This window comes from Rhinopithecus bieti, unplaced genomic scaffold (assembly GCF_001698545.2).
Source record: "Rhinopithecus bieti isolate Rb0 unplaced genomic scaffold, ASM169854v2 scaffold_11964, whole genome shotgun sequence".
NCBI lineage: Eukaryota > Metazoa > Chordata > Mammalia > Primates > Cercopithecidae > Rhinopithecus > Rhinopithecus bieti.
In genome coordinates this window covers 5,617,364-5,631,101 of record NW_016807677.1, presented here as the reverse complement: position 1 = coordinate 5,631,101, position 13,738 = coordinate 5,617,364, and the positions used below count along the sequence as shown (strand labels likewise).

Sequence of the window (13,738 nt, the reverse complement as noted above, 5' to 3'; positions counted from 1 at the left end):
TGGGGGTGAAGAGGGCACTTCTACTGCACCAGGGTCTCATGGCACAAGGACTCAGGCCCATCTGGACATTCGTAAAATGTGAGACCCATTTTCCTATATTGAGGCATACAAAAGTAGGCATCTGTGGGTCTCATTCTTGGAGCAAGCCAGTTTCTTCTTTAGTGCCAACCCCTCCCAAGCCAGGAATCACAGAAGATGGACAGCTCCAGTTTCATCATCTCCCTGTCCTGGGCAGCTCTGACCTCGAGGTTATGGGGAAACTCTTCCCCAGAAGCCTTCTTTGCATCCAAGGTGCACGAGTGAGTTAGTCAAGGGAGGGCCGAGGGAAGACCATAGCAAAGACAGACCCCTGGAGGTTTGTATTTTTCCTTTTGTGAAATATGACACAAGAGGCAGGAGATGGCCTTTGTTCTTCTAGTTATCTTGGACTAAACAATTCTGTGATACCCACTGATAGGGAATGGGTGTTGGCTTTTGCCTTGAATACCCTGCTGCCCATTTCACAGCCTGTGCCTTCTTCATAGCCTCTTTTTTGTAAAAGCCACAAACATTCTCTTCCTAGCTTAAGGAGCATCTCACGTGCTTGAGGAGTTTAGACTCAGTGGTGGTGAACAGTGTGGTCCCTTTTCCTTTGGGGGATACTCTTGAGCCACTCAATACATTAGGTCAAGTTTATTTTCAGGGTCACTGGGTGAGACAGCACAGTGCACCCTGAGGTGGCAAATCCTATGATTTGTGCACCTGTTCCTCTTTGTGATTCAGGGGAGGGAAGACCTAGGAGTGTGGTCCTCATGAGAATCACCTGGGCTGCTTGTTCATCTCCTGATTCCTGAGCCTCACGCCCAGTGATTCAGATCCCATAGAGCTGGGGAGCCCCAGATGCTGAATTTTTAACAAATGCCCCAGGAATTCTGCTACAGGTGGAGATAACTTGAGTTTAAAGGTATTTTCATGCAAAATAAAATCACAAGTATCAATGATGAAAGATGGGACCTACCGAGCTTTTTAGTCTTCTAGGAAAAAGTCTTTCTCAGTCCACACTCTGGAGGATACTGGCATTAGGGAACCGGTGCCATGTGCCAGACAGTGTAGAATGTATGACTTAGAATGACAGGCTCTTGTGGTTGAAGAGACACTCTCCACCCACGCTCCTGCCCAGTGCAGGAGCCTCATCCACAGCCTTACAGCATCCCTGCCAAGGGGTGTTCTGGCCTCTGCTCGAATGCCTTCAGCATCAAGGAACTCACCTCTCAGAGTAGCCCACACTATGTTGGATTAGCCCTGTTTATTAGTCCTTTCTCAGATGGAGCTAAAATCTGCCACCACCGTAATTTCCACACGTTGGTGCCATATACAGTAAGATTACTTCTTCCTTCTCGTTATAACACCTTTAAATATTGGGAAACAGCGTTCTCATCTCCAGACTAAACACTCATGCATTTGTGCAACAAATATTCTTTGGACATTTTCTGTAAATCAGGATTGTCCTAGATGCTGGGGAGATACAAGAGAGACAGGCAGGGTACCTGCTGGGATGTCCTAGGGGGGATGGCTAGATCATAAGCATGTAAATGAACAGAAAGTGGCAGATAGTAGTAAGAAGAGAATAAAACAGGCTAGCAGCATGGTGGATATTGGCTGGAGGTGCCACACTAGATAAGAGATCAGATAAGGCTTCTCTGAGAAGGTGACACCAGGACTGAGGCCTGCAGGACAACAGAGAGCCACCCCGGAGGGAGAGTTCCATGCACAGAATCATCAAGGCCCTAAAGCGGGACGAGCTGGGTGTGTTCAGCAGGCAGAAGGGAGGCTGCTGGTTCATGCCATGAGGCCCAACAGAGGGGTGGGCAGAGTCCGCAGCACATGGAGGGCCTTTTAGGCCTGGAGAAAGACTTTGAATTTTATATTCAAATGAAAGGGGAGGCTGCTGCCCTACTTGTTTATGCCACAGTTCAGAAGCCTTTTCCCTGCCTGGCCCTCCCCTGGATGTGCACAGTGCCAGTGCCGCCCTCCAGCTGGGTCTGACGAGCACAGAGCAGTTGTCTCAGCTGCTGTCCTCTCAAGCACATAGAGCAGCTTTGCAGGGGTTTATTTTTCCTCTTTAGAGATATGATTAGTTTCACAAAATCATATTTACACATAAACCTCAGAAGATATAATTAGTGCCATTGAGTCCAAAAATCCAGACACATTCCCCACTGTCATCAAAAAAAATACTTCCAGCTCTTTCTTTAGGGAATAGGCACTTCACACCTATCGGGTACTGATGTCCGGAGGCTGCAGTGGCCTGGAGCCCTGTGTCATGGAATGGAGAGAAAACCCAAGGCTAAAGTTTCTTCCCTGTTCGGGGAAACAGCTTTGAGATCCTGAAGACCAAGAAGGCCTGTGTCTCCTTTGCTTTTTGGGTGGAATGTGTGAGGACTCTGGGGAAATGGATGGTTTTGTTCTTATGAGACTAAACAGAAATACCTCTGCATTCATGGCTACTAAGAAAATGACCCATTCTAGCTGACAGCTGAGGCCAGTGGCCAGCTTCCTGCTGCCAAAGCCCTGAGACAGTTGGCCAGAGCTGGGTTCTCCAAGCAGAGTTATTCGCCATCTCAAAAGCCTTCCTGGGGGAATGCACTAGGATCTTCAGTGCGAGGTCAGCAGGGACCAACCAGAGAGCCTGAGGAGGAAGGGCTAGGAGGCAAGCCAAGGTCCCAAAGGGACTGAAAACGTGTGCAAGCTGCACCCAAGGGTCTCAGGAGTCGTTTGCGAGGGATCCTCTCTGGCATTCTAGGCTGATGGCCCATTCCCCAAACTGAAGTTTGAAATATGGATCAATGGAGGGGGACAGCCACCAGAGAAGGACTACAGTGCCTGGACAGAGACCCCTGGGACACAAAGAGCCATCACTACCACCACCCTCCCGCAAACACAGGCAGCATGAAACATGAAGAATGTGTGGCCCAGCTCTGGTGCTGGTTACTTGGTTACATGTTTCCTCCACTACCTATCCAGCATGATACATGGCTCGCAGGCTGCTGGGCCTGGCCTGGTGCTTGGCAAAGCCTAGTGAGCTAGGTTGGGAGTGGGGTGGCTGGTGGGGTGAGCCCCAGGTAGTGTTGGCTGTAGTTCCCATCTTCAGTCTGCAGTCCTGGGTGGCTTCAGTTGGCCCTGAGAGCACAGGAAGCTTCAGACAAAGTCTACTGGTGGGGCAGGGCTGCCAGTTATGGAAGCAGGTCGTTCTGGAGGAAAGATGAATTAGAAGTGCCCATATTTCAGTCTAGGGTCATTGTTCCTACATTGACTTAATGGCAGAGCTCCACATGGGTCCTTGCTTCCTGCATCATGACTACTGTCTCCCAGACACTGATGGGAACCACCAAGAGGTCAATTGGTCCATCCCAGGCAACTAGTGTCAATCATAACCATGGGTTGATCTCCCACAGGCCCCAGAGAGCTGAGTCCAGGTCTCTCTGTGAAACCATCAATAGCCGAAGACCCTGGGGGGATTGATGGGCACCAGGGAAGTAAGACACATGCTGAGTCTTTCAGAGTGTGTCCAGCCAGAACCAGGGTGCCAAGTGCTAGAATGTGACAGTGCATGCCTGTCTGCGTGGGCATTTATCCTGGATGTGAGTGTGCCTGTATGTGCGTGTGTGCACCTCTGAATGAGTCTGCACTCACTTCAGGTTTTCCTGAAGTCTGGTCCAAGCAGGCCTGAGCTCCTAGATGGTGAGTATTCCCAGACCTTTCACCTTGCCCAGTGGGCCTGGGGAGGCCTCCATGTCTCTGGAGTCACCCGGGCTTCACTCGTCTTTCTTGGGTGCAGTGAGGAGGGTAAACCATGAACCCAGTGTGCTCTAATGCAGGGCTCCTTTGGGGTCATTGCTAAAGAAGGAAAGAGGAAGTGGAGAAGTATAATGGGGATGCTATTGTGATGGACAGCCCAATAAGCCCCAAGAAAGCCCCAGAAACCCTCCACTACCCCATTTTGGGCCCCTGTCCCTGAGTACTCCAGGAGCCACAGCCCTGCCTGAAATTATTGGTCACTGCCTGCCTGTGCTGCAGAGCCTCTTGCCCTGGTCCAGGTGAAATACAGAAGTGCCCTCCAACTGCCTCATTATCCAGTGTTCTCAGACAGGCGGGACTCAGTCTGCTCCCAGGACTCACGGGAGGACAGCTGAACAGGCTCACCCTCATCCCCCAATCTGTGAGGTGACATTGTCATCCCTCCCTCTGGAAGGTATAGAGAGATCCTGTTTTCTCAACTCTGGGACATAGAAAGGCCCCAGGAAGGTGTCACTCTGGGCATGAATGCCATGACTCTGTCCTCTGGGCCCTCCCCACCCCCAGGGGCTTTTGCTGGCAGGGTCCGGAGGTCTCACATCTCAGTCTGTTAACCATCAGCCATCTCTCTCCCACTCAAGCCAACGGCAGCCCCACCTCAGGCCTGAGCACCGGGGCCATCGTGGGCATCCTCATCGTCATCTTCGTCCTGCTCCTGGTGGTCGTGGACATCACCTGCTACTTCCTGAACAAATGTGGCCTGTTCATGTGCATTGCGGTCAACCTGTGTGGAAAAGCCGGGCCCGGGGCCAAGGGCAAGGACATGGAGGAGGGCAAGGCTGCCTTCTCGTGAGTACAGACCTGTCCACCCTGCTGAGGTTTGGGCTCTGCTCCAGCCCAGGGACCCAGCAGCTGCACCACCCCGAGCCATCAGCTGGTGCCTGTCGTGAGCTTTCCTTACATTGCATGTTCTCCATTTGGAACCCTGAGGGGGGAAAAACGTTAGAGAAAACTTTCTCAAATCGTGGTCTTTGGGGGTTACCTGTTTGTAATGTTTGAAATGTAGACTCTTGAGCCCAATCCCAGATCTCTTGTATTAGAATCTCCCCAGAGTGTGAAAATCCCTGTATATGTCAAAATGAGGGAAATTGTCGGAACTAAACCTGGAGAGGAGCTGCCCTGGGGTGGGGCAGCATTAGAGGGACACACTCGCCTTGCTTTCACACATCGTTTATTCATTCATTCATTCATCCGTCACTCAACAAATATTTAGCAAGCAGCTGCTGCAGGCAAGGCACTGTTCCCAGGCACATAGGTATAGCAGGGAACAAAACAAAAAGAAATTCCTGTCCTTATGGAGCTGATGATCCAGATACTGTCCCTCCAACAGCATCTTGGAGAAACAGATCCTAAGCCAGTTAGCGGGAGCCTTCGAAGACTGTCACTGGGTGGAGCAGAGCTGGAGAGAGCCAGAAAGGGACCGAGCAAGGAAATAAGTTGTTTAGCACCACCACATGCCAGGCACTGTATATGCATATACATGTATGTGTGCACACTTAGAAATGTATGTGTAGGGATGACTCACGTCTGTAATCCCAGCACTTTGGGAGGCCAAGATGGATGGATCATTTGAGGTCAGGAGTCTGAGAACAGCCTGGCTAACATGGCGAAGCCCTGCGTCTACTAAAAATACAAAAATTAGCCGGGCGTGGTGGCATGCTCCTGTAATCCCAGCTATTAGGGAGGCTGTGGCTGGAGAATCGCTTGAACCCAGGAGGCAGAGGTTACAATGAACCAAGATCATGCCACTGCACTCCAGCCTGGGCGACATAGCGAGACTCTGTCTCAAAAAAAAAAAAAAAAAAAAGAAAAGAAAAGAAAAGAAAGAAAAAGAAATGTATGTATACCTGTGTGCAGAGATAGATGTATGTATTTGAGCAATGACCTGTGTCAGGCACTGTGTTTAGCACTTCCCATGCATCCTCTCATTGAATTCTCATAATAACTAGGCAAGGTAACACTGTTTTTGCCTCATTTTACAGATGAAGGAACTGAGGCAGGGTGATTAAATCCAAAGCTCAAGGTCACACAGCTAGCAAGAGTTGGGCTGAGACTCATACATTTGAATCTGTTGGCTCTCAATGGCCATCGTGCCAGCCTTGGATTGAGTCATAGCTGCTCTTCCAGGGGAGCCTCTCCCTGCAGCTGCCCTAGGGTCTAACCAGCAGTGCTGTCTCCACAGGAAGGACGAGTCCAAGGAGCCCATCGTGGAGGTCCGAACGGAGGAGGAGCGGACCCCAAACCATGACGGAGGAAAACACACAGAGCCCAACGAGACCACGCCACTGACGGAGCCCGAGTACGTGGGCCGGGAGGGGCTGGCACCTGCTCCATAGAGACCCCCACACCCATCTCCCCACCCTACCCCCACCTCCCGTGCCCCTACCCACAGCTCCCGGCCAAACAGTTGTGGCCAGGATTCCAAACCCTTGGCCACAAGACCTGCTTGGCTAAGAAATGCCTGACCTCACTCTGTCCTCAGAGAGAAGGCATTTTTGGTTCTATTTCGGTGGCTGTGGGTACCCTTAGAAGGCTCCTGTATAAGCGGGGATCCCTGGATCCCTAGCCCCTGTTCTCAAGTTGTACACATATTCTGGAAATGACTTAAGGTGGCAAAATCTCAATGAGAGGCTTAGCAGAGTCTGCTTAGGATTTCTTGAAATTCTAGGGTTTTGTGTTTTCCTCCTGAAAGGATAAGGGAAGCCAGGGACCTGGTAAAGTTCCTGGCCCCTCCTCTGTTCAGAAGCCTCGGGGACCCACAGAGCCCCTGACCAGTTGTGGTTGTAATGCCTGCCTAACGGTCAAGGATCCTATGGGCTTAAAGGGAATGGAGTTTCAAGGAACCACAAAATCTGTGGCTGTAAGAACCCACAGCTCCCAGTAGCCATTCTGAGTACTCATGATCTGCCTTACTCGTGACTTTTCCCATCAGTGCCCTGGGGAGCCCTGCAGGGCAGCTGGGCCCAGTTCCTCCGGGACCTGGGAAGCCTAGGGCAGGTGGATGCTGAACAGAAGCCTGCCCCTCCTTGAGTCGAGATCCAGGGCAGGGATCAGGAAGCCCTAGGCAGGTCTGCAAGGACTTCAGGGAAAGGGAGCTCTGTGCAGAGAGCTGGAGGGACACCAGCAGGGAAGAGCTAGCGGGTCCCTTTTGAGACCGCCACGTTCTCTGTCGTCTCCTATGTCCTCTTCTGCCCGCCTGGGCGTGTGCTTCCTCTCAGCATCCTTCTCTCTGTGTGGGCCTGTGTCCATGCCTGTGCCTAACTGCATGCCCCCACCCCATGGTCCCTGTCCTGGGCTTCAGCCCTCCTCCTCGCTTCTCTGTCACGTCTCAGCTTCATTGTCTATTCTCTTCTACTTCCTGTCCTTCCACAGGCTGCCTGCCGACACTACGGCCACTGTCGAGGACATGCTGCCTTCTGTCACCACCGTCACCACTAACTCTGACACTATCACCGAAACCTTTGCCACTGCTCAGAACAGCCCCACCAGTGAGACCACCACCCTGACCTCCAGTATTGCCCCGCCAGCCACGGCCATGCTTGACTCAAACTCTGTACCGGCTGGCCAGGCCACCCCTTCCAAGGGGCCCAGCGCCTCTGCCTCCTCCCCAGCCCCAGCTTCAGCCCCCAAGGTCGCCCCCCTTGTTGACCTGAGCGACACCCCGACCTCAACCCCTGCCGCTAGCAATTTGTCTTCTAGTGTCCTGGCTAACCAAGGGGCTGTCCTCAGCCCAAGCGCCCCTGCTAGTGTTGGGGAGGCCTCTAAGGCTCCTCCGGCCAGCAAGCCCACCCCTGCACCAGTTCCCACCCCGACTGGGGCAGCCAGTCCTCTAGCAGCAGCGGCTGCCCCTGCCACAGAAGCCCCTCAGGCCAAGCAGGAGGCTCCCAGCACCAAAGGCCCGGACCCGGAGCCCACCCAGCCCGGAGCCGCGAAGAGCCCGGCCGAGGCAGCCACAGCCCTTGCTAGCCCGAAGAGCGAGGCTGCCTCCGTCAGCACCACAAACCCTTCCCAGGGCGAGGACTTTAAAATGGACGAAGGGAACTTCAAGACCCCAGATATTGACCTTGCAAAGGATGTTTTTGCAGCCCTGGGCTCTCCTGCTCCCGCCGCTGGGGCCAGTGGACAAGCCCCTGAGCTTGCTCCTTCCACTGCAGACAGCTCTGTTTCGCCTGCGCCAGCAAAGACCGAGTACGGCCTCTCTTTGTCTGCTGTCATCGGGTTGTGTCCTGTGGTGGTGTGCATTTGTGCTGTGTCCTCCTTGTTAGATGTGTCTTCAGCCTCATCCAGGGCTTCTCTGAGGCGACCGTCAACCAAGGGGCTGGGATAAGGCAGAGAGAGCAGGACAGGCAGCTGGGCCCCAGGAGCAGCCGCCTGCTGGCTAATTAGGCCATGTTAATTATGTTTTATCCTTATCATCCTAGCAGCGGCTTCTGTTTTCCCTGGGGGAGCCCTTGCAGTCAGGCCACTGATGAGAATAGCTTGGGAAGCAGGCTAAGAAGGCCAAGGTGCCCTTATCAGCCACCCTGGGGCCCCCAGTCGGTGTGTTATTCAGTGCCAGGCTGAGTCCCCACCAGAAAGACACTGATGTGCAGGAAGAAAAGAGGTAGGCCCCAGGCCCGTGGCAGGGGAGGTTGCAGTCCAGAGGCCCCCTCGCACTCTGGCTCGGATGCCCACCCTCCCCTCCCAATCCCGGCCCTCAGCCCACTCTTGCTTCTCCTGGTCTTAGAGTGGCTGGGAAGACTCGGGGCTCCCCAGCAGCAAATGGCTGCTGAGTCTCTAAGTTCAGGAGAAAGTCCTTAACCTTTCAGGTTTGTAAGTGTCTTGCCAAAATTCAGTGGCACCAGCTGAGGCTGGGGTCTGTACCTGTCCCCATGCATCCTCAGACCCTATTCCCTTTGCTGGAACTGATGGAGGCAGAGTCAGACCTAGATTTTTATAGAGGCTCCTGTGGCTGCTCCCCAGATAAGCTGACATGCTGCCACCATGGGCTGCAAGGGGCTCTCGCCAGGAGCCCTGGATCTCAGCATCAGGAGGGAAAAGGACTCTGATAGCCCTGCCCACTCAGCTGCCCTCAACTCCCGCATAGCCACCAGGTCCACTCTAGCCCCCCACCAGGCTGCCATGAAAAGCTGCCTCCATCAGTGTTTTCTCACCCTACCCGGGCAGGCCCTAAAGGCATCATCCTGCAATAGCACTGAGTGGGGTGGGGAAGGGACAGGCAAGAGTGGGTTGCAAAGGGGCCCCTGAAATCAGTGCTGGAAGCCCAACCCAGCCCAGCAGGCTGCATTTACATCCAGCTGAGCTGTTGCCACTGCAGCTGGTCAGGGTGAGGAGGAGCTGCCTCTGCTGCCCCCTTCCACCACCCCAGGTAAAAACGCAGCCTCTGGCCTCACCTTAGGGCTGGAAGAGGAAAGGACTCGTTCTTCTGACTCAGTGCTTCTCAACTATGGCTGCACATTAGAGTCACTTGGGTGCTTTTAAAAGTCACCGTGTCCAGACCAATTAAATCAGGATTTCCGGGAACACGGCCCAGGCATGGGTGATTTTAGTGCTCCCAGGTGATTCTGATGGGCAGCGGTTGGAGCCGGGTGCTGACACTGGAGAACTCCCTCCTCCCCGCTGTCCCCAGGGCCTGGATACAGGGGCGAGATGTCTGCAGCCCGTGGTCTCAGTGGTGCTGTTTTCCTGATTCTTTGCAGGAAGGGCCCTGTAGAAGCAAAGCCAGAGTGCCAGGAGACAGAAACGAAGCCAGCGCCAGCCGAAGTCAAGACGGTCCCCAATGACGCCACACAGACAAAGGAGAACGAGAGCAAAGCATGATGGGTGACGAGAACCGAGCAAAGATCAAAATAAAAAGTGACACAGCAGCTTCACCAGAGCATTTCCAACACCACAGACACACACACACACACGCACACACACACACATCTCATTTCTCTAGTGTCTTTTGCCTTTAAAAAAAAAACTAAACAGATAAAACATGGGAATCTTATAGAAAGGGTCCCTTTGTTAGCACTCACTTGTAAGAAAATGAGACAAAAAGGTTAAACCCACAGCCAAACTAGGACACTCCGTTCCCTGAAACCATTTAAAAATCAGACAAAAGGACCCCAAATTAAGAATCTAGGAAGCTCAGAAACAAAATCTAGGTTCAGGAAGACCACACTTGGTGTTACCCGATTGGCACAGACCAGTTTCAGAGAAATAACTTTCAGGCACTAAGACTAATCGAATGAACAAAGTCCACAGTTTATTTTTATACTTTCAGTCAAGTTTGAACTCTGTAAAACCTCATAAATAAGTTATAATTTCTGTTCACTTTGTATTTGTTCAGTATGCAAAGTGTGTCACCCTTTCTAGCTGAATTCAATTCCCACGTAGACTCTTATTTTGTAGGAAGAATGCCAAATTGCAGCTTCTGGGGGTAGATCTCAATTTGCAGTATTCAGACTTATTTTTCTTTCTTTTACATTCTTTTCTTTTCTTTCTGCCAACTTTGTTTTCCAGTGTTTACAAGGTGACAAATGTTCGACTTTGGTTGTGTTTAAATGTCCATGTGAAATAGCTGCCTTTTATTTTTTAAGGTAACAAATACCACCTAGAGGTAGGTAGGATCATCCCACGCTTGCTTTAGCACAGGACGACTTTACAAAACATGATTGTTTACAGCTGCTCTTCCCCTCTTTTCTGATCTGCAGTTTTTGCCTGGGTCCCACTCAGGTGAAAATCCATCTCATTCTGGAAAGGTTTTGCTTTTTTAATTTTGGTTATTTTGTGTTTCTTTGGGGGTTAGACCACTTTCTGATTAGCCGCCACCTGCCTGCATCTGTGAAAAGGGATCTGCTCCCAGGCGTTCTCACCCTTCTTTTGAAGGACTCCTTAGGCTTTGTTGAATGAAGCAGAGAAGATTGTATAGTTGGGGCTGGTCTTGGTGAACACACATTATTACCCCACACATCCCCTTTGTGTAGAAAGCCAAATAAAATATATACATGCCATTTCCTTTTGAGCCCAGAATCTAGATTTGAGCGGAAGAGCATGTGTGCTTCAGGGAATTAGTGTCTTTTTTTGGAAATCTGTTGAAGTAAAGTAACATCGGCCTTCTGTTCACTTAGGCAGCATTTATAGAAACAAAAGAAAAAAGAAACAACCTACTGTCTGGAGTCATAACACAACTTTCCTGGATTGGAAACCAAGTGGGGAAAAAATACAGAAACTTTAAGGGGATGGGAGGGCGGGGAGAAGGGAAAAGCCAGCCCTTTGTATAGAAATTTTGCTTTTTTTTTTTTTTTTTCCTCATTCTACTTTAGAACTGCAAGCTTGTGCACTGTGGATGCGTGAATATTTTAGTGTGAAACGTGTTTTTGTCATAGTATTGAAATAAAACTTCAACATAGTTTGGTTGTGGAAGGTATAGCAGATAGTTCAGAAAAAAATATTCAGGAAACAAAAATCACTCTTAAAAGGAATCGAAGCCTTTAAACAAAGAAAATGAAATACAAATGATAATGATGATGAAGATGACGCTAAGTAAACAGAAATCAGTACTCCGCATGCGCTCCTCTCCTAAGGTACAAAGCAGCAAGAGGTTAGGGTGGCAAGGCTGCCTCTGGGTCGATTCTGTGGGCCAGTCTCCCCAGTGTTCTGACACTTCTGCAGTCCGATCAGTGGCGATGCTAGATTATACTTTCAAACTGTGAAGAATCATGGTCTTGTCATTTGCTCAATGTGGGGTTACGTTGCATTTTCTCAGCTCCTGGGGATGGAAATGGAGGATCCCAGAACACACAGCCCTGGCCCCTTTGATTCTAGGACCAGCACAGATCTCTGGTTCAAATGCACAGGCCCTCAGGACAGAGGAACATGAAGAGAGATTATGGAACACACAGTAGAATATGAAAGCCTGGGTGTCTGAGACCGGGAGGGCCCAGCAGTGAGGGGCAGGCTCTTCCAGTCACCAGGCTCTTCAGCGGACTCAGTTCCTCATCTTGTAGTGTTGATGGCTTTGCCACACCAGGCCAAGCCCATGCCGTTCCTTGTCAAGACTGTCAAAGTGGTTATGGTTAGGTCAACTGATTTTGGTTCTGATGGTTAGGAAGAAACAGGTCAGCTCTCAGATCACCTGGCCCAGGGCAGCTGACCCCCTAGAACCCTGGCTCTGCCATTAGCTAGGACCTAAGACTCTGCCCACATTTTGGTCTGTTCTCTCCCATTACATGTAGGTTTGTCTTAGCATGCAAGAGTTTTCCTTTTTTTAAAAAAAAAAGTAAATAAGCAATGCTTTCTCTAAAATCAAAGAGGCAGTCATTTTATTCCAAGATGTTTTATCTTTTATGTTAAGAGATCAAAGCTTATAATTTTCTTTTTTTTTTTAATTTTTGAAGGAGGGATCAATTCCACCAGTTTCCAATGTCTATGTGTCTATGTGTGTATGTGCCATACATATGTATTCACATGAAGACCGGCATGGCCAACTTCTGCTGGAGGAGCGCTCAAGTGTGATGAGCAGGGCCACTGGACCCTGCAGGGCTGTGGTGTACATAGTGCAGCTTTGGAGGTGGAACTCTATTTTCACACTTTTCTATGGAGCCTTCCGAGTCCCAGGTTTTCACTCGAGGCGTCTGTCTGGATGGCGGTTTTCAGACCTCCATTAACATCCCTACCCAGCATTCTGTACTTCGGGGGCCTTCTCTCTTGTTATAAAACTTTTTACCAAGTGAAACATCGATACCACCTTTGTTTCCATTCTCACTGGTGTAAATACTGAGTACTAACTGAGAATTTTGACTTTGCATTCTGTCAGAATACTTGTGTTCAATAAAAATTGAAAGAAAAAAGTTATTATGATCATACTGGGGTTTATTTCGATGCGGTGAGAGTCTGTTCTGTGCATCAGATGTGGACATGCGTGTGGTAGTTCCTTTAGGACCTTGTGTGCGAGGAAGGTTAGTGAAGTCTCAGTGTCTTGAGTTCATGTGTTGCCTGAATGATGCTTTCTTTATTTTTTCTCGCAGGTTGATAGATGAGAGCCCTAATTTAGAAGGGGCAGACATCAGATTCAGAAAGGTTTCCTTCAAACCCTGGTTCTGCTGCTCCCTGTTTGACCTTGAAAGAATCTCCCAAAGATTCAGTTTCCTTTTCTGACACACAGGAAATACCAAGAAAAGAGAGTTAGGGTGCTGGTTGATGAATGAAACCATGTACATGAAGGCCTAGTGTCTGCTTTCTTGGCACACAGTGGGAACTCGATCGGTGAGATTTGGTGCTGTTGGCATCCCAGGTGTGCGATGCCATCAGACCTAATCGTAGTAACAGTCAACACCTGAACTTCAAGATTTCAGCAATAAGGTAATGGCATGGGACTTATTCTAATATAAGTAATGCCTCCCTCTTACTGCTTTGGCCTGTCTCTCAGCGTTTAGAGCCATCATTCAGCCCCTGGAGTTTATTATGTCTCTAAGCTAGACAAAGAGTGAATAAAACATTGCCTCAGCTAAGCATTCTCTTGTATATGCTCCTGGCTGTGTCTGAAAGAAGCAGCTGCTAGAGTTGGAATTGTCCATTAGGCTGTGGAATTGGGAGTTCCTGGACGAGACCTGCTATAGAACCAAGGCTAAGGTAAAGCAAGGGGGAATCCAAGAGCACAAAATGTAAGGAGGTGCTCACTCTTGGGGCCAGCCTTGCAGTTACATGAATCTGAGAGTGATACATCCTTCAATTTTGCATCCTTCAATTTTGCATCCTTCAATTTTGCCTTGCTTGCCTGTAATAATGACACAGAGTCATATGCATCTATGTGATTTTCTTTGCCCCAGATTTCAGCTGCATGTGACAGGCTAAGACTAAAACACATTGTTTACAAGATTTGGAGAAAACATGAAATGATGCTACTCTCCGTTGGTCC

The 13,738-nt window shown here is 50.1% G+C and overlaps 1 protein-coding gene across 15 annotated transcripts in view; it reads left to right on the top strand.

Annotated features, from left to right (window-relative positions):
- Positions 1-12,672, top strand: part of NCAM1 (neural cell adhesion molecule 1) — a 315,308-nt gene extending 302,636 nt beyond the window's left edge. For 9 of the 15 annotated variants that reach the window (XM_017883169.1, XM_017883168.1, XM_017883162.1 and 6 more), the window contains 4 exons: positions 4,416-4,623; positions 6,017-6,133; positions 7,207-8,022; positions 9,534-12,672. In XM_017883169.1, coding sequence (XP_017738658.1) covers positions 4,416-4,623; positions 6,017-6,133; positions 7,207-8,022; positions 9,534-9,654 — 1,262 coding nt within the window. In that variant the 3' untranslated portion in view covers positions 9,655-12,672. The remainder of the gene's footprint in view (positions 1-4,415; positions 4,624-6,016; positions 6,134-7,206; positions 8,023-9,533) is intronic. The other 6 variants (XM_017883174.1, XM_017883172.1, XM_017883175.1 and 3 more) reach the window with 1 other exon arrangement.
- The last annotated feature ends 1,066 nt before the right edge of the window (positions 12,673-13,738 follow it).